This window comes from Schistocerca cancellata, chromosome 1 (genome assembly GCF_023864275.1).
Source record: "Schistocerca cancellata isolate TAMUIC-IGC-003103 chromosome 1, iqSchCanc2.1, whole genome shotgun sequence".
Classification (NCBI taxonomy): Eukaryota; Metazoa; Arthropoda; class Insecta; order Orthoptera; family Acrididae; genus Schistocerca; species Schistocerca cancellata.
Genome location: NC_064626.1, coordinates 494,952,499 through 494,979,795, shown reverse-complemented (window position 1 = coordinate 494,979,795; position 27,297 = coordinate 494,952,499). Strand labels below are relative to the sequence as shown.

The 27,297-nt window shown below is 42.0% G+C and overlaps 1 protein-coding gene across 1 annotated transcript in view; it reads left to right on the top strand.

Moving 5' to 3' along the window:
- Positions 1 to 27,297, top strand: part of LOC126178037 (obg-like ATPase 1) — a 295,876-nt gene that overhangs the window by 213,125 nt on the left and 55,454 nt on the right. Inside the window, exons 6-8 of the mRNA XM_049924499.1 lie at positions 2,577 to 2,654; positions 19,355 to 19,452; positions 19,788 to 19,928. Of these exons, the coding sequence (XP_049780456.1) occupies positions 2,577 to 2,654; positions 19,355 to 19,452; positions 19,788 to 19,928 (317 nt within the window). The remainder of the gene's footprint in view (positions 1 to 2,576; positions 2,655 to 19,354; positions 19,453 to 19,787; positions 19,929 to 27,297) is intronic.

Below are 27,297 nucleotides of genomic sequence, written 5' to 3'. Positions count from 1 at the left end.
ATAACTAATGATGAAGTATTGAATAGAATTGGGGAGAAGAGGACCGGTTAGTAGGACATGTTCTGAGGCATCAAGGGATCAAAATTTAGCATTGGATGGCAGCGTGGAGGGTAAAAATCGTAGAGGGAGACCAAGAGATGAATACACTAAGCAGATTCAGAAGGATGTGGGTTGCAGTAAGGACTGGGAGATAAAGAAGCTTGCACAGGATAGGGTAGCATGGAGAGCTGCATCAAACCAGTCTCAGGACTGAAGACCACAACAACAACAACGGGTCAAACTCGATGATCCGGTGCCCACTGCCACCATCGTAATTGACGATGTCGTTTTTGGGACAGTATGGGAACACGTAGAGGCCCCGTGCTAAGGAGCCCCATGTTCAAAATGTGTGTTGACCGTCTGTTGTGGAACACGTGTGCCTGAGGGAGCATTGCACTCCGGTGTCGGGTCTGCTACAGATCGTCGTTGGTCCTGCGTGCAGTGCGGAAAACCCTTTGATATCCAAGTTATGAGGTGAATCGTGGACATCAAACGCCTTGTCACCGTCGCCTTCTCGTGATTTCACTAGCCATCAACAACTTTCCATAGATGCTCACGACAGCAGCAAGAGAACGGCTGCCGAGCTTCGCCGTTTCCGAGATGCTCGTACCAGACGCCTAGCTATAACAGTCTGGCCTTTTTTAAAGTCTGTTATGTCAGTAGATTACCCCATCGCTTTCGTACTTCGCTTACTGCGTCACCTGCTCACAACACCACCAGTCGACATTTAATGTTGCAGCGGGCAATGGTCACAGTGTGTGTATAATCAGTGTATATTAACACCCCATGGTCTGCAACACAGCCAGGCCGGTCATTCAGATCCGATGCCCAATGCTGTATTCACACATGTCCTGTGATAGAATACCTTGAAGTAGTTTTCGTAAATGATAGAGTATTCATTAACCTCCGCGGTCCATTGAGGTTTGCGTGTTTCGAAACACAACGGTACATTTTGAAACTCTCTGAATCGTAATATGTTCCAGGCATATTTATTTCAAAAACATTTATTTCGTCTTGAGAGGGGAGAATAATGCACAGTTCTCTCATCTTAATTTATCACACCATACAATTAATGTCCTTTCCTACGCAGCAAAGCCAATGCATTGATTTCATCACCAGACACACGCTCCGCTTGCGTAATCTAAAACGTTATCTACAGTAGGTCTTGATTTACATAAAAAGGTTGTCTTTTTCTTCAGCTTGGTGAAGCATTACTCTTGTTGTTGCATCTTTGAGTAGTTTTGCAGTTTTATCGTTTGATACCCTTGTGGCCACGATTAGTTAATATATACTACATAAAGCAATTAGGAATAACAGCTGATGGATGATGTAATTTATGATCTGTAGCCGAGTAAATGATTTCACTTGTGCTCTTATGCGTAACCGTGAAATCGGCTGGAAAACCAAAATTCACCGTGATACCTTGAAAACGACAAGTGATACCCTGAAAACGACAAGTGATACCCATCATTTCATTTGTTTTCTCGTCTCTCTCTCCTGTCGGTGGGTCTGTATCCCTAGGTAATATGCATATTAGATACTGACATCTTCCCTTCAGGCCGTACGTAATTCTTTTCGTTTTTGTGCTTTCCTTATATTTTCCAGAAAATACCTTGTCGTTGTTGTGGTCTTCAGTCCGAAGACTGGTTTGATGCAGCTCTCCATGCTACTCTATTCTGTGCAAGCCTCATCATCTCCCAGTACCTACTGCAGCCTACATCCTTCCGAATCTGCTTAGTGTATTCATCTCTTGGTCTCCCTCTTCGATTTTTACCCTCCGCGCTGCCCTCCGATACTAAATTGGTGATCCCTTGATGCCTCAGAATATGTCCTACCAACCGATCTCTTCTTCTAGTTAGGTTGTGCCACAAATTTCTCTTCTCCCCAGTTCTATTCAATACCTCCTCATTAGTTCTGTGATCTATCCATCTAATCTTCAGCATTCTTCTGTAGCACCACATTTCGAAAGCTTCTATTCTTTTCTTGTCTAAACTATTTATCGTCCATGTTTCACTTGCATACATGACTATAATCCATACAAATACTACCATACATATTTAGATTTTTCTTGGGCTTTTTAAATCGCTGAAAAAATGCCGGAATGGTTCCTTTCAAAAGGACACTATCGACTCCCCCTTCCCCCTGCCAAGTTTCTCCACAGCGACTTTGTTCTCCATCTCTAATTACCTCGGTATTGACAGGCCATTGAACACTAATCTTCATTTTCTTCGACGGAATTAGATACTTCTCTACGTTCGTATGTCTTTCTCGCGCACAATAATCATCGTGTGTCATTTACATAGTGTCATCACATGATAACAAAGTCGTGCTCCTTCATAAAGGAAACATCACAAGAAAAACAGGGAAACTACGGTCAAATTACGAGACTATTATGTATAACGTCTATTGTTGGTCATTTGGCCCGAAATAAATGTATATACCTAAAATTGTCGCTGTTTGCATTTGATAAACAACTTACTTGCCAGCAGGAGCTTTGGCAGTCATGATGTTAGTAATGGTCTCTTGTTTTATTTCAGGACATCCTGTGCAAAGTAAAAACTTTACTGGTCGACGAGAAACGACACCTGAGGTTCGGAGACTGGAACGCTAACGATGTAAGTATACCACTTTGCAGTCAGCGAGAGAATGGATACATTAGAACACTTCGTTAAGCCCCCCACTCAACCAAGGAGGACCCATGCAATTCTTGAAGAGCACTCTTCTCTTCTCCTCTCCTCTGCTGCCCGGCCAAAGCGCAGAGTCAGCGCGCTGGAGAGGTGTGCGGGTGCCCCGCTGCGCCTCCACCTGGGGCGACCATCGACAACGTCACTAATGCGGCCGCCCGCTGGGCCTCCTGAGTAATGGTCGCCTGACAGCCGTGCGCTGCTCGCCCCTGTTTGCGTCTCCTCTGTTTCCTGCCACAACACTCCTCTGGGCCAGGGGTCATCTCGCCTCTACCTGCGATTGCATCTCTAGTTTTAATTTTTCCTTTTGGCGTTTTATGTTGCTGAATTCCGTCACGTATTTGGAATTTACATGTGTTCAAAAAAGCCAGCGATAAAGACATCACCACGTACTCTCTCAGGTGGTAGGGATCGCAGTCACTCTGTCTTTTATCGTGGTTTTCGCTCTGTCACTAACGAGCTTTCAGCAAGCCCAGAAACAGAGGCGCAGAAACAGTATTACATGCAATTTTGCCCCATCTTAACAGTGTCATCGTGTGTGTTGGGTTTTACGTAGGAAGACACACTGACGGAACGAAAGTCGTGCGGAAATGTGGTGCAGTTGCGGCATCAATCGTTCTACGCCATTCAATGGACTCTGAATATTTAAATCCATCTCACAAGGGAATCATACAGTATACTATCTGGTCAAAAATATCAGGACACCTCGTAGTAATGCGGAACTGATGATTAGATGTCATGAAAGGCGAATCCGCCTGTATACAAATAGGGCGAAGTATTGTATTGTGGGTAGAGAAGCAGGAACAGCAGAACGGATCGGTCAGAAGAGCCCATTGGCTTCGAAAATCGATTGTTGGTGACGTCATAGTGACGTGGAAACGCAAAGGAATAACTGCAGTTAAATCAAGACCAGGCAGACCTCCTGTACTGACAGACACGACGAGCACTGCTGAGGTTTGTTGTAAAAAGTAACGTATCATCAGCGGAAGGAATTACTCGCGAGTGCCAAAGTACTACCACCAGTCCAAGTACCACAGTGACTGTACGTAGGAAGTTAAAAAGAATGAGACACAGTAGTCGAGCAGATCCTTACAAGCTACAGATTTTTGTAGCCAGATAGCGCTAAGCGACGTTGAAAGTGGTATACAAGTGGACGCCACTGGACATTGGATGACTGCAAACGAGTGATTTGGAGTGATGAATCACGCTGCATTCTTTAGAGGTGGACAGTCTGCTCCTGAATTAATTCAAAGAACCAGATCTTTCTGAAGAGTAGATGATGCATGCTTCAGAAAAAAATGTTAGCTCATCTAATTTCAAAATGCCTCTCCGGTGGCTGTAATGAGCGGGATGAAAATTATGCTTTAGGCTGCTGCAACGGCGACCCACCCCACATCCTTAAGAAAACGTTTCCCAAGCTACAAAACATGTGTTATAGACCATGTGCACATGTGGATTTGCATACCTTATTAGTATATGAAGCTTTTCTCATCCATGAGAACAGAAAATAAATAAAGCTCCATCTTTTTCCCCCCAATTTATTCGCTGTCAGGCACTACCCATTCATCCATCTTAATAGTAACACTAATTATGACGATATGAAAGTGAGCACAACACAACACCCAGTCTCCAAGTGGAAAAAAGAAAAAAAGAACTTCGACATTACTGGGAATCGAACGTGGGTCTCCTCATTTCATAGTACGACACATTAACCGCACAGCTATGAAGGCAAACGAAACAAAGGGGCTTCACTACGGTACATTAAGACAGAAAACACTTTGACCATTCTGTTTCCTTCTCGACTTCAAAAGAATGTCTCAAATTTCGGAAGCTCAATGAACGTTTACATACTTTGAGTGAGTTGTTACTCCTTATCCATTGACTTAGTATCGCACCTGGAATGTGTTGATAAAGATCATAACGGCTGCAGTCTCGAGCCAATGTGCGGTCGAAGTGTATCGCAAAGTGATGCAGCCATCACACACCACCCAACAGCTCAGGCTCCCCACCACTCTCACCGATCAGACCGTAGGCCGTCTAACTAGCTCACTGCTCCCCACTAAAAATGGCTCTGAGCACTATGCGACTCAACTTCTGAGGTCATCAGTCGCCTAGAACTTAGAACTACTTAAACCTAACTAACCAAATGACATCACACACATCCATACCCGAGGCAGGATTCGAACCTGCGACCGTAGCGGTCGCTCGGTTCCAGGCTGTAGCGCCTAGAACCGCACGGCCACTCCGGCCGGCGCTCCCCACTGCTATTAACTGATCGGATTGCAAGCTAGCTCACTACTCCTCACCACTATTATTGATCGGATTGCAAGCTAGCCCACTGCTCCCTGCTGTTCTTGCGGACGAGATCGCATGGAGCAGACCACACGGCGACTTGAGGCGTCACTGTTCCCTGGGCTCTTGGAACAGTCATACAGCTTGCAGGTCGCTTTTTTGACTAAGCACCTCACCATCCAAACTCATCTCTTTCTTCTTTGTATCCTTGTTTGATTTGTTCTAGTCGTCGTCTTCTTGTGTTGTTGCTCTTCTGCTTTCTTGTCGTATGAGTGTTCTTGTTAGCTGTACTATTATGTCTTCTTCTATGTCTGCTGCACTTATAGTTGTTGTTGTTGATGTGTTGGTAGCCTTTATGCAGGTTTTAATTACTTTGGGTGGATAGGATACAAAATTTTACGATATGTATAACATAATTATTTTAACATACATGATAGTCCATATATAAAACTTGTCTCAGAAGAAAACGTCAATATTCAGACATTTGACAGGAACGGTCATTTGTAGCAAAAATCTAAATGTGGACATGTATCCTATTCCAAAAGGTTTCTGACATGGAACACATTTAAAGCTACTTTTGTACGTTTTTCTTGAATAACACGAAATCCGCAGCCTCTGTCGAAAACTTGTCACAGTACAAAATTAAACTCCAGTAAATTTCCTTTAAAAAGGACAGTCTCCTTTTTTTAAGGACTTACTGGTTGCGTGAAGAGATCGAGAGAATACAGAAAACCTTGCGCAACGTGCATGCGTTGAGATTTAGGTAAGCAGTTTGCGGTAGTTTCCCGACTTGATAGATCACGTGTCCTGCATCAGATTATTCGTCTACACTACTGTGGTACTTTGTAAACAATGACAAAGTACTGAACAATAAAGATAATAAGTAACAATGTACATTAAAAATGTTCTATCTCGAAAACCAGTCAGAAGAGTGCATATGTGTATCAGAAGTTTTTTGCTTCACATGATCGTTCCTGTCATCCCTGAATGTTGACAGTTCGTACTAGGACGACCTGTACATGCCGTTTTAATTTTTTATTTATTCAATTAACCTGAACAGATTAATGCATTTGGGAGTCCTGTTGCATTTTATACAAAATTACAGAACTTATTAAAATCACAGTTACTTAAAAATCATATTTTTTTTAAATGTTATATCTCTTCTTCTCTCTGCATCTGTTAGACATTTACCTGTTACGCTCTCTTGATTGAAATTGTAGATTTTCCTCTGTCTTCCTAAATATCTTCTGTCCACTGGGTAGTAATTAGCACCAATTTTGGCGAACTGTCGTCTTCCATTCTTGTGACATAATCCTTCACTTGTTTCTGTATGCTTTAATCTGCTCATTTAAGTTTTTCGCTTTCAGTTCTTTTCTGATGTCTACATTCACTCTCCCGTCAAACAGAATGTACCCTCCTACTCTTTTTAGCAATCGTATCTCTCTAGTGCTTGTATTCCGATGGGGACGAGTGTTTCTGCTGTTTTGGCCAGGCAAGAGTTTCAAGGTCTTGGGAGCAGTATGAGCAGCAGTGGGTCAACAATAAGTTGATCGTTTGGACTGTGTCGCCGTCCTGTACCGTAAATGCTGAGCTGAAGGATTTTTCGACAGTGTTGTCAGCTCAATAAAGAATTTTTCGCGACTACCGTCATTTAACTCTGCGAAATAATCAGCAAGTCTATGTTTTTTTTACAGTTCAGTGAAAGTTGTTGCTTAAATCAAGTACTGGTTTAGTTCCTTGGTTGGGACAGTGGTATCAGCTGCAGCTTCTATTTTGCCTACTCATCCCTAGAATACGCAAGATTTTCCATAGAGCATCTGGTCTTTGTTTTAGATTAATGTATTGTCATGTCTTAGTTATCGTTTCTCTCAAATTGATTGAATCTTTTTGCTTTCTGTGTGTAACCAATTTTATTTTCATGGGTAGGAGGTCGTTTGCAAGTCTGATGTGCAGTGTCTCCAAGAACTACTTCATAATCATAAATTATTTTAGCTCTTCCTTTAGCCAAGATGCAGGTATTCCCTTCAGGTTTCCGGTCTTTGAGGGAACATATTTATTATGTAATGAGTTAGTTTGGTAGTAAATCCATGGAGTTTGTCTTTCACGTACAGAAATGGTATGGAAGTCGTCTCCCAAATCATCTCTTGTGCCTCCGCTGCAAGTTCAGGTACACTGTACACTTACTGTCTCTGTGTGTTGGCACAGTTTATTCCTTGCATACTTTAGGGGGCAAATCATGAATATGATGATGTGAGCTGATATTCCAGGAAATTTCTTTGCTTGTGGATTTTGTGGCAAATATAGGAATGGGGGCCGGACTATAGGCTGCATTATGGGTAGGTGCAAACTGAAATACTGTTGCGTTTGAAGAAGAAACTACACACTTGAATTTTACAGTGAAGGGGCAGAATATTTATGTTAATGTTCCTAGCATTATTTTTATGCTCCTAAGTCGAATCGAATGTTGAAAGGTCAGTTTTCAAACAGGCTATCTCGCCTACTTTCGGAGGTCTGTAGAGGAAGCACATTAGGCAAATTTTCTTAACAGATTTGATACTTACGAACCTATATTTGACTTGCTCGTCTTCATTACTAATGGATATGAATAGTATGGTCGGAAATAAGACAAAGGATTTGTATGCCACTACTATACCTGATCATCTGTTACGTCTGTTGTGTCTTCGGACAGTGGTGTCTAAATTTAGGGAACTGAAGAGCACACTTGGCTTGAGCCAGGTGTTCACATGCATTAGAAGAAAGACATGGATGTTGATATTCTGAAATATATGGCGTAGTTCGTCGAAATGAGTCTAAAGTGATGGCCAACTATGTTCTACAGTAACAATACACACACACTGGTAGAACCTGTGGCTGCATTAGTACATAAGTTCGTAGCTCCTAAAGCAAAGGCTTTAGAGTCCATTTGCACTTTTTCCAGCGTTTATCCGCAACATTATCCAGCTACCTCTTGTTCAGATGCTATGCATCCCAAATTCGGATATAATATTATTCAAAATTTTTATCTTTCAGCAGTGAAATCTTGGCATATTATCAGGCTTGCCTCCTGAGTTTCTTAATCATTGTGACTGCTCCAGACCTTTTCGTATATGACACAAACTTCACGATTGTGGGTCTAGATTTCGCAGATAACAACGTTGTACATCCTACTCTGTAACTTCTGATTATAGAATGTGCTGCATGTATATTTGTTCTCACGTTAAGGTTTTACAATATAAAATGGCTATGTAAATAGTAAACATTTTAATTTTACCAGTGCTGCACAAAAAATATGTAATTCACATTGCCTTCGTCTAGAAGAATTACGAGCGGTATTTAATATCGTTTTATCAAAATGGAAGAAAAAGGAAAATGCCACTACTGTCAGAAGATAATTTCCAAGGCTTCTGGCTCATCATCAAACCTGCAGAGACCTCTAAAACCGAAGCATCCTATAGTACCTCTGCAACAATGTGGGAGAAGCCGATCAAGATCTCTATCAGCCAGTTCAGAAATTCAAGAAATCGCTTGTCGTGAACCATCCTCACTGACGCCTGCTTCCACCTCCCTATCCAGCCCATCAGTGTCGTCAGGTTCTGGACCAAGGCCTGATTTATTTCCTTTTGTGGTGCCCCACCCTCAACTACTTTCCATTTACAACAACCGATAAGTAATTTTAAAAAAAATATTATAAAGCCGGTCACATTAAATAAAAGTATCTCATTAGATATACAGCTTTTAAAAATGACTTGCAGATAATACCAGTCTCTCTCTTAGTTGCTGTGCCCAAATTATAATTAACCAAGTCAAAAAACGTTGTCAGTTTGCATCATGAGTTATTTGATAAAACTAGAAATGACTTGATCACCGCAACGGCAGTCTGCCCAGTCTGATTTTAAAAATCTGTCACCTTAAATTAAAACGTACAGACTGGGAGATAATGCAACAGGTTTTACAGATTTTTCAAAGTTTTCTATGAGGTAATCAAAGCGATGTCCTCAGAGAAAACATTTTCATTTTCAAAAATGAAAGTCTTGCCAAGATTAATGGAACGGAAAGGAAAGTCTTTTAAAGACAACAATAAAGAATATCCTCAAGAAATTTGTTGATAATTAGCTTAAAGGGCTACCAGAGTGGTTTAGTGTTATCTCCAGCAACGAACTTACTACTAAGGCAACGTTACTGGACCCGATTCAAAGGCAAGGATATTTAGACGACAAAACATTTCAGGACTGCTACATGGGGGCTACTGCAGAAATGAAAGCGTTGATTGTTCAATGAGAAAAAGCAGAGCTCATTTCTCAACCAATTACCACAGTGACACATGAGACTTTTTCAGTCTGGGAATAATGCAGTGAAACTATTAGCCAGCTTCAAACAAGTCATGATCCAGAAAATGCAGCAATTGGCGAACAGGACAAATATTTAGCGGAGGGATATTTGCCTAGAAACAGCAGTCTTTTAAACTGGTGGGAAACAAGAAAAGTGCTGTGGCTAGCTCTGTATCAATTGGTCCTTAATCGTATTATGGTTCAAATGGCTTTGAACACTATAGGACTTAACTGCTGTGGTCATCAGCCCCCGAGAACTTTCTATCTAAACCTAACTAACCTAAGGACATCACACACATCCATGCCCGTGGCAGGATTCGAACCTGCGACCGTAGCGGTCGCGCGGTTCCAGACTGTAGTGCGTAGAACCGCTCGGCCACTCAGGCCGGCAATCGTAATATGTATCACAAAGCAGTGTCAGAGACCTGTGAACGAGTATTTTCAAAAGCAAGACGAATATGCACTAAGTAGAGAGAGAGAGAGAGAGAGAGAGAGAGAGAGAGAGAGAGAGAGAGAGAGAGAGAGAGAGACATCGACTGAAATATGTCAAACTTTATTTGTAAATGACAATATTAATTTTTCCTTAATGGAACATATGTGGTAATATTGACTATAAATGACTGCAGTTACAGTTGTTATAATTTTTATATTTTTGTCCAGTAAAAATATCAAAATATAACAAGAATCAGTCTTCATACTTAAAAAATTGCTACTTCCTAAAATATATTTAGGATTTTGTTGTAATTTTTACAGCAGACGAAATTTAAAGCTTTTGTATCTGAAAATTACTGAGGACATAACACAAAATTATTACTCCTCTTTATATGTCCTTTCAAAATATGAGCAAATCGGATAAAAATACTGGTTTAGTGACCTGAATTAAAAAGACACTGTACCTTCCCTTCACTTATTTTTGTGAGTGAATGGTGAGTGCTGTGTCATGAAAAAAAGCTAGTTCATTCTAGTGAGAATCACCAGTTGTGATCCGATCTCTGAAAACAACAGTTTTGCCTATCTCTAGTATTCTTAGCCAATCCAATGAAAGTGTTGGGGTTTGGCGAATGCCTGGAGAATGTTACGCTCTGTCAGTATTTAGTGCCAACGGTGAAGTACGGAGGAGGTGGTCTTGTGGTATGGATGCGTTTTTCGTAGTTATGACGTCGTCCCTTTATTGCGCTTAGGAAAACGCTAAATGCGGAAAGACAACAACTCATTTTATAGCATAATATGCCGCGCACAGTTGAACCTTTTAGGAAACGATGATTGATTGTATCAACACGACAATGCACCCTCTCATAAAGCAGCTTCTGTGAGGCAATGGTTTGAGGACAGTAACATCTCTGAAATGGACAGGCCCGCCCAAAGGACAGATCTGAAGCCAGGGAATCACCTGTGGAATGATTTAAGGCGTCGGCTTGCGGCCATACTCCACTTTTCAACATTTCTACCTCCTGTGGTTGGGGCTGTTGAGGAAGAGTGGGCTGCCATTCCCCCACAGAGATTTTGACACCACACTGAAAGCGTCCCCAGTAGAGTTTAAACCGTCATAAAGGCGAAGGGTGGACACATTCCGTAATAATCTTCATTGATAGGTGTCCCTATACTTTTGAACAGACACTGTACATACAACAGATCTGCGACTTCGCTCATCTCTCCTACAGTTATAATATATACAAGAAGTACTGATGTAGCGCGATGCACTTATCAAGCGTTTTCGAGAAATCTAGTTTCAAAGCTTGATGAGCGTCTTGAGTAACACACAAGAACGCCAGCCGTGGAGGATTGCGTTAATGCAGCTGGCTAAGGCTGCACACTAGAGCTCTCCACTCACTGCGTCCGAGTCTCGTCTTTTTTTTAATTTCCCATCAAATTTTGACATCGCTATAACGAATCATTTTTCAGCGATGAGGTGTAATTGAGGTTTTTAGGAATTGTGATGGAAAGGTAATTTGTTCGTCGTGCATCTACTTAGTGAGAAGTTGTGACGATTACACGTATAATTCTTTGTTGTCATTGGTGAGCCAACAGGATTTGTGGTGGGATCTATCACAAAAGACTGAAAACTTAACATATACTTACATCGATCTTATTTTATGAATCTCATTTTCTGACAAGTACAATTGGTTTTTAAATGGCGGTAGTTGAAAAATAACACGTAATTAACATGTAAATTGAATGGCCGTTCAGGTATAATTATTGACACAAACCATTCGTATTTCAGCGTATGTACGATTACTGAGTTGTCAACTGATGCTACACCAGGGAGTGAAGAGTAATGCATTCTTCACGACATGGTGGCATATCTCACTACTCCAGTCGCACAGAAAATATTTGACTTTGGCTATGAAAGCCTACATCGAATGGCGCAAAGAAAGAAAGAAAGAAAGAAAGAGAGAGAGAGAGAGAGAGAGAGGATAGACGAACGTAGTGCCGGCCAGTTTGTCGTCTTGCCGTCTCAACCAGTTGCACCGACCGAGGTGACGCAGTGATTAGCACACTGGTACTGAGCAGTGGTTCTCCTTCTACAGCGTTTTGAAACCGGAACTTCACTTATGGTCACCCAGTACTTCTCGCACTTTGCCATGAAAACGCATAGAAAATAGTGCACAACACACTTGAAAGAAAAAGATGTAGAACAATGGTGCGTGGTTTCATTTTATAACTGCGGATTTTTTTTATTTTTTGTTTTATTTTTACGTTGTCAAGGCTCCAGTCAAGTAGAGGATAGCTGCTTCGATATTCTTGAAACGGCAGAACGTGCAGTCGGAATGCTCAGTGGATTGTTCGATCCACGGTAGAGCTTCAGAGAAACGATGAAACACTTAAATTGGCAAACGATTGAAGATATCCCGCGAAAGCCTGCTTATAAAATTTCTATAATCAGTATTAAGCGAAGAATCACAGGAATATACTGCAACTCTTCCGAATGCTTACTTAGGGGTCTCGAAAATGACACTAATTACAGCACGTACAGAGGCATTTAAACAGTCATTCTTGCCACGATCCATACGCGAATGGAACGACTAGAAAGCCTAATATTAGTTGCAATGGAAAGAGGCATCTACCGTGCACTGTGCAGTGGTTTGCGGAGAATGTATTGACGGAAAGTCGTCCAGTATAATGGAAGTAATATCTGCCGTTCCGCAAGGAAGTGTTTTAAGCACTCTGCTGATCATGGAAAATTTGGAAATTTGTAAGTTCCTGTGGGACCAAAGTGCTGAGATCATCGGTCCCTAGGCTTACACACTACTCAAACTAACTCACGCTAAGGGCAACATACACAGCCATGCCCGAAGGAGGACTCGAACTTAAACGACGGCGGAGCCGCGCCAACCCTGGCAACGCGCTTCACACAGCGCGATGCGCTGCTCCTAATTTATCTAAATGATTTAGGAGGCAGTCTCTCAGATTGTTTGCAGATAATGCTATCGTGTACCGTCCAGTAAAGTCTCAGAAAATCAAAATCAGTTGCAAAATGTATCAGTGCGGCGCGAAAAGTGGCAGTTGACCTCAAACAATAAAAAGTGTGAGGTCATCCACGTGACCACCAAAAGGAATCCGTGAAATTTCGTCTGCACGATAAATCACGGTAATCTAAAACCTATCATTTCAGCTAAAATCATTAAAACAAACCGTTTTTCGTTGCAACGTCATCTTTTCATGAAATTTCAGCCACCAATTTTCTCCTCCGAATGCGAAAATATTTTGTTGCCGCCCATCTACATAGGGAGAAATTATCATCGTAATGTATTACAGAAAAAAAATACTCGTACGGAAGATTGAAGCGTTCGTTTTTCCCGCGCTTTGTTCCAGAGTGGAACGGCAGAAAAATAATCCGAAGGTGGTTCGATGAACCTTCTACCAAGAACTTAGACGTGAGTTGCAGAGTAGTCATGCAGATGTAGATGTAACCGTTGTCTAAAGGCTACGCATTATCGCTGCTACCATTTACATATTTTGGCTGCAGATCCGTCCATTTTTTTGTAGTTTCGGTACCACACACATTCTCTGCATCAGCTGTTCTCTGATCTTTTATCTTAGTTTGCCTCTTTATTTCATCCCAAGAATCCTGCCCTTGAGAATGTTTTTAAGGAAGCTGTATGTATTACAAGTTTCTCAGAGAGTGACGATTTTCTTCTTCCCATTATTATAGGGAAGTTTTGTTGTATGCTCATTCCTTTTAATTCCTGATTTGAGTCTTCATTTCTGTCCAACCGGTTTCCATCGCCCTCCAGCATAACCACATTTTCACTGCTCGTAGTGCCTTTTTATACCAACCTTTAAGCGTATCCATATTTTGCAGTCATACAGTAACCTAGTCCAAATTTTAACAGAATCCTTCCATTTTCTTACGGTTTAAAACGGTTAAAAGCTGCGCTGTTTTTTGTCTCTTTTAGCCAAAGCAGTTTTTTTTATAATATACAGAGCACCTCCAAGTATCATTATATTATTTTTTCCCTTAATCTGAAACTAATACTCTTAAAAAGATTTGACAATTTTATTATTTTTTGCACATTATTTTCGGTGTTGGATACTATTGCTAGGACCACCCGAAAACCTGGTGTAATAGGTGGTGATTCCATTTACTCTTATTCGTGGTGCTTTCGATTTAGTGTATTTCGATTGGAATAAGTTCCTTGATTAGGAGGATCATTGTCTTAACCTCCGTATTGGCTTTTGCTTTGTGTGTGCTTGAAATATACTTTTGTAGCGGTTGTTGATTTGTTAGGAAGTGAATACCCTACGTAACCAGTTTGCGATATTCTTTCGCGCTCTTATTGCCGCAACTAATCATCATGCAACAGGAACCTCCTGTTATGGAAGAAGTGTGATTGATGATAGAAATCCGTTCGCAGTGCGGAGCTGTAGAGTCTGGAATGTGACACACTGACTTGGAATAATAGTTCAGTCATCAAAGAAGGTAGCGAATGAGGGACTGCAATCTATGACTACGAGTTTCAGGACGTAGCAAACTTGTCGAAGCTGACTTTATACATAAAAAGAATACCCAGTTCAAGAAAAATAACCATTGAAGTGGTGCTATGACAAATAGCGTGATGATAAAACGAATAAAAAGTACCTCTCGTAGCCTTCAGGATCGATCTTTTAAAAGGAATACCGAATTGTTTCCTCTGAAAAGAACGCGGCCGATTTCCTTCTCCGTCCGTGGCCATCATGAGCTGTAAATTTGTGGTCGACAGAGTGTTAAAACCTAACTTTCCTTCCGCAAGAACAACAGATATTAAGATGGAATAGAAATGATGTCCCATGCTTCTTGACAGAGCGTAGGGGAACGATGCGGGAGGCCCGCACCGCCGTACTAGGCAAGGTCCTAATGGAGGTGGTTTTCCGTTGCCTCCGACCGTAATGGGAATGAATGAAGATGACACAACAACACCCAGTCATGTCGGGGCAGGTGAAAATCCCTGACCCCGTCGGGGGTCGAACCCGGGACCCCGTACTCGGGAAACGAGAACGCTACCGCGAGACCACGAGCTGCGGACGGTGTTAACATATTCAGTAGTAAATGGTTTAACTGATGAGACAGTTTTGATAGTTTTGAAACGAGGGTAGTGATGGTCAAAAAACAGTTAATAAGTGTGCTTGTCTTTGATACATCGCAAAATGGAAATGCGAATTTTCACGGCGAACTTAATAGTTGTCCGCCATTTTGCATGACTGACGACTAAATTCGAGAATAGTGAACGGTCTGATATAAAACTATCTTAAACGGTTATGACGGAATGTGTATTACATTTGAAAATTGATTGAACTGACGGTAGTATTGCTCCACAACTATCCAGCCACGTATTGTACTTACACTTGTTACGGCCGTGGAGCATGACATCAACTTTCAAAGCGTATTACATCACCTTCATTTAAGAAGTTGCAGCACATCGAGTTTTTCCTCTGCCTGACAAAGGAAGTAAAGCACTCAAATCACTTAAAAAAGGAAAGGCCACTGGACCTGAGGACGGGACAGCAGTTCGAGTCTACTAAGAGTACGGGAAAGAGCTTAGCCCTCTTCTAGCAACAATGTACCCTAGGTCTCTGGAGGAGCGAAGCGTTCCTAATGATTGGAAAAAAGCACTATCATTCCTCTTTCCTATTGTTCGTGGTTAATATTGTTACGAGCTCTGGTAGATCAAACAGAGGGCGTGAACGACGTCAGATGTTGAGTGATGGAAATGGAAATGAGCGTTTGCCGCCATTGGCCGGGAGGCCCCTTGCGGGGCAGGTCCGGCCACCTTGGTGCAGGTCTTATTACATTCGACTCTACATTGGGCGACCTGTGAGCCGGATGGGGATGAAATGATGATGAAGACAGCACAACAATCAGTCCCTGAGCGGAGAAAATCCCCGACTCAGCTGGGAATCGAACAGGCGCACGAAACAACAGGGCATTGTCTCTGACGCCGGTCTGTTGTACAATTTTGGAACAAGTTTTATGCTCGCTTATTATAACATTTCTGGAGACAGAAATCTACTCTGTAGGAATCAACATCGGTTGTTCCGTAAATTACGATCGTGTGAAACCCAAGCTCGCTCTATTTGTTTACGAGTAACAGAAATCAGTAGATACCAGTGCCCTGGTGGACGCCGTGTTGTTCTCTTCCAGAAGATATTCAATACACTTCCGCACTGCCGCCTAATGAACAAAATACGAGCGTGCGGACTATCAGACCAACTGCGTGATTAGATTGAAGAAATTCTAGTACACAAAACACAGCATGTGCTTCTCAACGGAGAGATGTCTTCCCACGTAAAAGTACCTTTCTGGCGTGCCCTAGTGGAGTGTTGTAGGACCATTACTTTTCACAATATACACAAATGACTTTGTTGATAACGTCGAAAGTTCCACGAGCCTTTCGCTGATGATGTGTTGTATATAGGGAAGCAGCAACGCTAGAAAATTGTACTGAAATGCAGGAAGACCTGCAGATGATAGACGCTTGGTGTAGGAAGTGGTGATTGACCATCAACACAAACAAATGTATTGCGAATACATAGAGAGAAATTCCCCTTATTGTATGATTACAGGATTGTAGAACAATCACTGCAAGCTATTACTTCCATGAAATATGTAGGAGTGTGCAACGGGGAGATTTGAAGTGGAATAGCCACACAAAATTAATCTGGGTAAGGCTGATGCCAGACTGAGATTCACTGAAGGAATCCTCAGGAAATATAGTCCATCATCAAAGGTGGTAGCTTCGACCAGTAACTGAGTATTGCACGTCAGCCTGGGATCCGTACCAGATAGGACAGATAGAGGATGAGCAGCACGTTTCGTTACAGGTTGATTTGCTACGCGCGAAAGCGTTACGGAGATACTCAGCCGACACCGGTGGCAACCCTGCGACAGAGGCCTTTCTCAAAGAGTCAGCCAACGTACTGCTTCCTTTACAAAGACCTTGACAGAACGAACCCATTTATCAATATGGGGTTGCATTCTCACTGACTTATACGCATGGGCTGATTCAGTTGCGAAGTGTGTCATAAAGCCGCTGTAACCTTTCCTGAGGCAGGCTGCCCCACAGTTGCTGCAACTGGTCCTTATATTCTGGACACTAGCACTAGAACGAAGCTGACGTCCAAGCTGATCCCACAGATGTTCTGTCTGGTACATGTATGGGGATCTCGCTGGTAATGGGAGTACCGCAACATCACGCAGACGGTTCATGAATACAGGTTCCAGTTATAGACGAGCATTATCCAGTTGAACAATTGCACCACGATACTGTTGCATGAGAGGCAACACATAAGGGTGCAGGATGTCCTTATCGTATCGTTGTGCCCTGAGACTTCCCTCATCACTAGCAGCTGTGACCTGAAGCCATATCCGATGGTTCCCCACACTATGACGCCAGGAGTAATACCACTGTGCCTCTCCAAAACTCGAAGAAAGGGACCTCTCCCCACATCCCTGCAATACTCGCCAGCGAAGTTCATCTGCGTTTATGCAAAACTGCAATTTATCGCTGCTGCCCTCACATTCTTATGCGCTCCAAATTGGACCAGTTATCACATATGAATGACCGGCAAACCTGAATATTACACTATTCGACCAGCCGGCCGAACATAGTCCAGAATGAAGCCCTTTTTAAACTGTCAGGTTCCGATAAGGCTGTCTCGCAAGAGTACTTAACACCTCCGTGTCCTTCGCAGCTATCACTCAACGTGTCCTCCTCGATAGCTGAGTGGTGAGCGTGACGGATTGCCGTCCTATGGGCCCGGGTTCGATTCCCAGCTGAGTCGGGGATTTTCTCCGCTCAGGGACTGATTGTTGTGCTGTCTTCATCATCATTTCATCCCCATCCGGCTCACAGGTCGCCCAATGTAGAGTCGAATGTAATAAGACCTGCACCAAGGTGGCCGGACCTGCCCCGCAAGGGGCCTCCCGGCCAATGGCGGCAAACGCTCATTTCCATTTCCATCACTCAACATCTGACGTCGTTCACGCCCTCTGTTTGATCTACCAGAGCTCGTAACAATATTAACCACGAACAATACTAAAAGTACTCCGGTGCCTGTTCTACCTGTCACAGAAAATTTTAACTCTAATAACTACAATTTTGGACTATGTATGCCCGTCACGAGAAAATCTTGAGTTCTTTGTTCTAGAGAACTTTTCCAGAAATGTGCAGGTCTCGTAAAGAAAATCACGTCAGTTATGCAATCCGCTCAACAATGAGACCTTAATTTACGTAAGGCTAGATTCTCGACCATAACTCCATATTAGAGCAGATTGACACTTGGACTGTGCATGCCAACAATATTTGAGTTTCACAAAACAAAATTAACAACACTTTGAATAGACGGGAAGCTTTTATTCGTAAACGTCCTTATCGAAAATGTGAAGAACCAAAAACTCTGCTTGATTTTGACAGATATAAAGAGGACGGTTAGTTTGAACTACCTTTCCATTCGTTTTGTGTTGTAGTCTTCAGTCCGAGGACTGGATAGATGAAGCTCCCCTCACTAGTCCATTCTGTGCAAGCCTCTTCATTTCTGCATAACTGCTGCAACCTAAATCAATTTGCACGTGCTTGCTACAGTCGGTCCTTGGTCTCCTGTAATTTTGCCTCCTGTGTGTCGTATAAGCCGATCTCTTCTATTAGTCAAGTTGCAACATAAATTTCTTTTCTGCTGCCCAGTTCGATTCAAACCCTCTGCATGGCTTATTCTATCTACCTATCAAGTCTTAACCATTCTTCTTTAGCGCCACATTTCAAAATCTTCTGTTCTCTTCATGTCTGAATATGTTATTGCCCACGTTTCACTTCTGTACCAGGCTACATTCCAGACAAACAACTTCGGAAAAATCTTCCTAACAGTTAAATACACATTCACTGTTAAGAATCCCCGTTTTTCAGAAATACTTTTATTGCTTTACCCAGTCTGTCTTATATCCTATCTACTTGGCGCATCGTCAGTTATTTTTCTTCGCAGATAGCAAAAGCCGACCATTCCTTTTAGGAAGTCAATAATTTTAAATAAATGTCGTATAGTCCAGGGGACTTGTTTCGACCTAGGTCTTTCAGCGCTCTGTCGAAGTCTTCTCGTAGTTGCCACAGTCCCCATCTCTTCTTCATTTGCTTCGTCTTAAGATTCGTGCCCTTTGTGTTACGCCTCTATAGGCTATATTCCTTCCACAAAACCTTCCTGTTTTTCCGTAGCACTTTCATTTCATTTGTGAACTTTTTACACATGCACGTACTTTTCTTTTCTCCAAAAGTTTAATTTTTCTGTAGGTGACATACATCTTCTACAGCATCACTTCTTTCTTTCCCAGTTGTACAACTTTGATGGTGGGAGGACACTAGGTAGAACATCAAATTTGATGGTTGTGTTGTACATAAATATTTTCATTTAAAGACAAGAAAGTATTGTCTCTGTTCGATAATAAAGTAAGTCGGAAACTTTTATTTAATTGTTATAGTCTTATGTCTGTTTACAAAGTTGAATGACAACGACTGTACAGTAAGAGAAATATCTTTTCGCCTGCAGATCGAGGTCCTAAACAAGCATATGTTCATCACCACCAAACCTGTGATATACCTGGTTAACCTCTCTGAAAAGGACTACATCAGAAAAAAGAATAAGTGGTGAGTACAGATACATTTATTTTTATGTTTCTAATTAATGACCACGTTTCAGTATAAAGTACGCCTGACATTATTGTTTCGATGTGGAAGAAAATTTGTCACACCTCAGAGTGAAGGGGGAGAATTGTATTGTTATTGTGACAGGTGATTTTAAATTTTTGTTGATGCATAAGGAGACGCCTTTACCTCGTCTCCCTGTATCTGTTGCACAATAATTAAGTCGTAACAAAAAATCACTGGCTCTTCATACTCTTACTTTTTGCAGTCACTTGCAAGACGTTTCCCCAAAAATAATAATAAAGCATTGAAGGATTTAATCTGTTCTTTTCCCTTAGGTTAATTAAAATCAAAGAATGGGTTGATAAAAATGACCCAGGTTCCATAATCATCCCCTTTTCTGGAGTCTTTGAAAATAAATTGTTGGATATGGACGAGGTGGAGAGGAAGAAATATCTAGAAGACCACAACACAACAAGGTAAATAGTAGTGTATCCTTCAAGAATACAGTTAAACGGTTTCAAATTTCTTTTCATTATATGTGATTTGTTCGAAGAAAGTACTGTTTTGGAGACGTGTTGCTTCAATAGATTATTAATATTATTGTTAATAGTAGTAGTAGTAGTAGTAGTAGTAGTAGCAGTAGTGTATAGATGCGTATGGCTATACTGAAGATAAAGAGTTCATTACATTCAGTTCATTTTGTTCATGTGCCATGTATAAACGTATACGTAGGCAGATTTGATATGTAGATACAGTACGGTTTAGGAGTGGAAAGGTTGGTTAATGTCCATAGGTCGGAAAACTAAACTTACAAATGCAAAAATAACAATGTTAATAAGAACTGATAAAAGCTGAATACAAGTCGAAGTTCGTATAAACATCTGAGTATTTCGTATATCCCCATACTCGATTCTCCATACTTCGACATTTTCACGTTTATCAGACATTCGACAGTTACTAATGTCATCTGAAGGTGACTATCGATACGAAAACTCCTAAAACTTCCCTCTTTCGACTTCCTCCACAAGCTAATGTTCTTTGCTTTAATACACTGACTTTGTCATAACAACCTACGGAAGCACCAACGGTAAGGAGTGTATCTGGTGTAATGCCAAAGCAGCATTGTTTTTTTCACGTCAAACTGCTACATTTGTGGTTTATAAGAGTGAAATTAATTTCTGTTGCAGTTATTTGAAAGTAAACGTCAGTTTTCACCGCCGGGAAAGAGAAGTTGTTTTGCCGGGTTGATGATTGTGATGGAGGCAGGGTATGATTGCAGAACACGGAGTACAAAAATGCCAATATCGATCGTAGGACTTGAGGAATTTTGTGCTTTTAGTGAAGACTGTGTGTCTTACTTGTGGCAAGGGGTGGATCGGTGGGAATGGGAGATTTATTTACTTGGCAATACCCGCCATTAGACTCATCCTTCTCACAGTTTTTCAGGAAGACGTGAAGGATGCAATTTTGCTGTTTCCAGCGACATTCGGTTTTAACGCTGTCGTCCTTTCTTCGCAATTAGGTAGTAATCGAGTAAAAGGCAATTTTAATCAGTCACATTAATCTTTCCTGGACTTAAAAAAGTACTTTGTTTTATTTCCTGTTGGCACCGTCGAGAATTCGCAGCTTTCATTCGAACTGTCATCATTCATAGACTCTTAATTGGACTGTCATATGATCGAATATGGTGCACTGTATCCAGTTACCTAGCTTCCATGAAATATTTGTTTCTCGAGTCGCTGAAAGAAACAGCACAAAATATTCGCTTACCATTGTGGTTCTGTGATGACAGAACGCCATTTCAGAATCTCGAGTAAAGAACAGTATTTAATGCCCCTTCGACTAAGAAGACGTACTAGAATTGGGAAACTGTGTGCGTCATGTATTACAACCTAAGAGTTTCCAGGCGCATTTTCTCTGGCGTTTCGCCAGATATTTGCAGTTTCGTTTTTGGCGTTATGTAGCTGCTGTCAGACCAAACGAATGCTGCTCGTCTTGTCTTTCTTGTGACGCTCGTTGTCGACGGAAAACGCCAGTTTCTTTCCTGTTACAGAAACAGGATGATTTTTTAAATGGAATTTTACATGCCTATTCGATAGAGCGGTCGCAAAATAGCCTAATTTGTGTTATGGACACGTATTAACAGGAACAGTGAAGCAGCAACTGAGGGGCGCTGCTGCCTGGCGGTAGCGCTGCTGGAGAACTAGTTATTCCTCGTGTTTCACTGTCCATGTTCTACATATCGCTAAAAGAAAAATCGCTTTATCGAATGGGCACGTAAAATCCTACTTAAAAATTGTTTTGTTTGTAACTGGGAACAAACTTTCCCCGGGCGTCGCATGGAAGACTGTATAATTAGTATTTGTTTGGGCTGACTCCAGTTACAAATTTCAAAAACGAAATTGCTGGTATCTGCTGAAACATAAGAGAAGCTTCGCCTGACTACTCATAAGAGGGACATCCACTGACCTCTCCAGGCACATCTCGCCTCCTGACCTGACAACTTTAATATTGGCAATATCCGCCTTTTATTATGTTACTTAAAATCCGTCTTGATTGCAAATTTTTTATTATTCATATGACCGGTTTCGGTTCATTCAGAACCATCTTCAGATCTGATATTTCAGTTACAGGAGTAACCCGTCCAAATCCAGCACCTTTCACATGCTACGTCACATGTGACGTAGCATGTGAAAGGTGCTGGATTTGGACGGGTTACTCCTGTAACTGAAATATCAGATCTGAAGATGGTTCTGAATGAACCGAAACCGGTCATATGAATAATAAAAAATTTGCAATCAAGACGGATTTTAAGTAACATAATAAAATCACTGATTGCGGTTATCCCGTAAGACATTATGTCTGTTTTTGCAAAATCCGCCTTTTACTTTCCAAACTTCCTTTTGTTCAGGAGTTCTAGTGCCGTGAGGTACGCTGGAGAACTTATATGAAGTCATTGACGAAAGACCATTAAATTTATAATACTGTAACCTGGTGTCTATTCGAGCTGTTCTTGGAACAGCAACAAAGTGCACTAGTCCTGGAGTGTACACGTATGGCTTAAGTGAACTACTCGCAAATGGTACAGCACACAAGTATGGCACACAGCTTTGACCTGCCCTGATTGTTGGGCACGGCTAACACTTTATCAGAAACGAAAGATTTCGTCCGTGATACCGTAAGTTTTCGTAACATTAGTAGAACGGCGTCTTCACTTCAGATCTGATGACGTGGGAGGCGGCTTCTTGGTTCACACATACATCTGCGCATCGGTTTAGTGGGCGGCGCGGGAGGACTGTTTGGCGTCCTTCGCAATCACGATCATTACGAATAATGATCATGATGATGCGGGGCCGGACGGCGGCGAGCAATTGTAACGACTATTCCTCCGGCCCCAAATGCAGGGCAGCGCCTCGTAAAACAATGGCATTACGTCCGTCCATTTCATCTGGCCGAGCGGCAAAGGGTTCCGAGTAATTGCAGGCAGGCCTCTCTCTGCCTCTCCGGCGGCGCCCGTGTCGTTATATTACGTATAACTATAGCTCCAGCCGGCGCCTCCGCAGGCAGGTACGTGATTTCTGTCGGCACCGGCACCGCCACCGCCTGTCCCAAACCCTCTGCCATAATTTCATTGTGAGCGGCTCAAAACTATTCGCCCGCTCGCCTTCGCCGGACATAGTTTCCGTTTCTGTCCGATCCCTTCGTTCACGTACGCCCCATGTGGCGATACTGAGACTCCAGTAATTCGCTGTTCACTTTTTCCCGCTTGTACAGGGTGTCTCAAAAGAAAGTTTATATTTGCCGTGTCAAAATAAAATAAAGGTTGAAGCCTATCGACAGAATCGATATGTATTGTTAAAATAAACAGTTAAGTAATTTACTTCTTAAAAGTAATGTCATTTAAGTGCAGTCCAGCACGCCTACGGCACTCATTCAAACGATGTACAAAATTTTGGATGACGGCTAGTCATTTAAACACTGGGATGGCTGCCACTTCGCTACGGGTATTTTCTTTCAGTTTATCTCCATAACAAACAAGCCAAGGGACTCAAATCTGGACTGCGTGGGGTCCAATTTATGTCCCTTCCTGGAGATCAATTTACCAGGGTAAATTTCACAAACTTGCAGGATACACGCATTGCGCGTGTGTGCTGTGGCTCCGTCCTGCTGGAACCATGTTCTTCGGTTATAACCAAGAAAGTTTTTGCAATTCAGGCATCAAAAATTTATTCAGCATCGACACATAACGCTCCGAATTCACTGTAACTGCACTACAGCTCTTGTGCTCGTAAAAGTACGGGTCAATTATTCCTCCAGCAAACATCACAGCGCATACAGTAACTGTTGTTGAATGTAGGTGTTTGTCATGCTTCTGTTTGGGATTCGTTGCAGTGTAGCAGCGCCAATTTTCCTAATTGGTGTGACCGTTCAGGTGAAAATGAGCCTGGTTAGAAAACAAGATGTTGTGAAATGGTCACTCATTCACATCATTAAGAAAATGCGGCATATGTCTAGCATCCTGAGCCTTTAATTCTTGCATCAGTTAGACTTTGTAAGGGTGCAGTTTAAGATCTTTTTGTAGAAATCGGTGTAGTGGTGGTCTATGCACATTTAAGGAATTTGCACGGTTACCAGTGGAGAGGTTAGGATCATCACGAGCAGGCTGATGTACACTCTCCATGGATTCTCCCGTTTTTGATGACCTCGGTCGCCCGATTTCTGTGTGGCCAATGCTGAACGGGTCCCCTGAAACATTTTGACCCATTTCAGGGTAAGGGGGAATACTTGGAGCATCATTTACATTATGCAATCCACGATCACTGCAAACTTTTCCTTCGTGCTACAGTCGCCGAATCAGTGTTTCCGTAAAATTCTCACACAGAACGCGCGGTGTGCTCCCAAGACGCGCTTCTTATCAACTGAATTCGTAAAAGGCCAGGAAAGTAATGTACGTACAGCCCCCCCCCCTCCCCCCCCCCCCCCCCCACACACACACACACACACACACACACACACACACAAACACCGATTTGTTGCGCATGTGCAGAGCTCTTCAGGTATAACCTTTCGTCGGAGACACCCTTTATAATATTCGACAATGAAGTAATCTTGTTTCAACATAAATCATCTGCAAGGTGAAAAACTTCTGCATCTACAACAGTATTCAACAAAACCACTGTGAAATGCATGACAGAAGGTACACTCTACCGTACCAATTATCAGAACTTCTCCCGTTCCATTCACGATCGGAACGCGGGAACATGATTGATTGAAATCCTCCGTGCGCGATATAATTGGTCTAATCTTATCCTCGGGACCATTGCGGGATTCATCATTTAAAGCTAGTTCTTGAAACCTTGTAAGTAGGCCTTCTCGGGGTAGTTTGCGTCTATCTTCAAGTGACTACCAGTTACTTTTCACCATGATGTGCGTGACACACTCCCAAGGTCAAACAAGCACATGACCATTCGTTCTGCCCATCAGTATGCATCTGGTCATTATGTTTTGGATCGGGCCTCTCGCATTTGAAGAATATAGTGGAATGGAACACATGACTGTCACGTAAGCAGTTTCCTTTATAGACTGGTTGCATTACCCTGGTATTCCTCCACTGACCCGGAGTCTCCCACCTGCTTTACCTACGCAGAGCCTATGCAATCGTTCCATTTGATATCCTTATAAAACGTTACACCCTGATATTTGTCTGAATTCACCTCTTCCAGTTGTGACTTGATATTGTAGTCATACGATACTACGTTCTTTTTTTCTCGTTTTGCACGGATTTATTTTTATGGACATTTAAAGCAGTCTTTGCACCACTGTAATACTATCAAGATCCGACTCGATAGTTGTGCAGCTCTTTTTCGTGTAGTGCTTTGTCATACATAATAGCATCAGACGAGTATTTAGGACTGACGAAAAAATGGTTAATATTTCAAATCTCTCAGTTTTTCGCATTGCCATATCGTCTCTCATTGCCGTCAGGTAAGATGATCTTTCCCACATTTCTGATCCAGCGCATTTATTACGTTTTTTCTACCCATTCGACGCAGTAAACATGCCTAGCATTCGACAATTTTGTTATTTACAAGTTAATCAACAGAACGAATTCCTTTTAAAACCCACAAAACATTAACCATAAAGTTTTGCAGAAGATTTAAACTACCTTGGGCTTGACCACCGGTATCCGTTCGCTGCCGTGATAGCTGTTGAATTTCTGGCGTGAGGTGCGGCCCACGACTCATCTACAGTAACGAACCACACACGAGAACTGTTGGATTATGTTTAAAACAGTCCAAACATTGCATTGAAATTTGTTTTTGAATCTCATTTTGGTCAGTACTCGACAAAAGCGCAACTCAAATGTGTAAAACATTTTCGTTGTTAAATTCTTAACGTATGGTGAACCGTAACCTTTCTTATATTTCTGTGGTGTGGCTATTTCATGCTCCTTTTAAAATCGATTGTTCAGTAGCTTGTCATATCGTGCTCTTTTTGGATGTCTGGCTATGTGGTTGCACCTTTGGTACAGCCTTATAGGGGTCATCTCCAAGAGAGAGACGCCTACATTTGAATTCAGCAGCTAATGTTGAAAATTAAGGAGCAAGGTTCTGATAAATCGTCCTCAACTTCGGATTAATTTTACTTTGGGCTAGATATTTCAGTGTACATGCTACAATGGAGCACACACTTTAAACAGCCACTTGAACAGAGGCTATTTCTGTGCCAGGTCGGCTACTTTGCACCTTCCCCTCATCCTCTACGATCAGTCGTCAGAGGCTTCGAAAATAAAAGTACCGTCGTGTTTGAGTTGCCAACGGTAGAGAATAGGAGACGAAATTGTTTCCAAATATCATTGTTGCTCATCAGGGATGGGTTTCTTCCATCAGCGCGGAGTCTTAAATAGCAATCCGTGAAGTAGCATCATTACAATTAAACAAATCCCTACAAACACTGTGTGCTCTGAAAGTTCTGGGAACCGTGTATGTGTACCACAAGGGTGTGCACTCTCAGAGGGTTTTTCGGTGCAAGAGACGCGAATAAAATCTTAAGTAAACTGGCAGATACTTGCAGAAGGGACTAACGACCCTGTAGTTTGGTCCCTATACCCACCGAACCAACCAATCAACCAACCAATCAATACTTGTGAGATTTAGACCTGTCATTGATAATCGACAATGTAAAAAGCTGAGATATAGCACTGCCCTGATATAGATAATGCGTATCCAAACAAAGACAACTGCTTCGTCCAGACTATTCGGAACATATGCTAAGGAATTTTAGAACTGCGACTCCCACCCTACGTGCATATTCCACATCTCAGCCATGATAATGCACCCTCTGATTATCGCCTCGTGTACATCAAGAAATTTCTTCTTAAGTTAAGATAGCGAAGTGTCGAGAACCTCTTTGCTAGGGTCGTTTTATTTATGCATGATGAAATAAAAATACTTGTTCCATTGGTAATAATGACTATATCGAAAAATGAAGGCAAGTTTATGTTTGTTGGTCTCTTAATAAGATGATTATCTGCATCTTGTGCCATACTTCTGGCCATGCGGATCTGCCGCACTTCTCTTCCAAACAAATTTACGTCTCTCTGGTATGGTTATTTCGTGTCGCTCAGTGGCCAGGTGTAACTCTTTCAAGTGGACACCACTTCGGCTCCATCCAACAAAAACTGACGTGCTCTTCCTATAGGCTCCTAACATTGTTGAGAGGTGAAGATTAGATTAAACGCAGACTCAAAATTTCCGTGACCCGACCGAGATCCAGCCCTGCAACCTCCGTTTCCATTACTGCACTTTACCACTAGACCGCCAGATCCGACACATTCTCTATGGC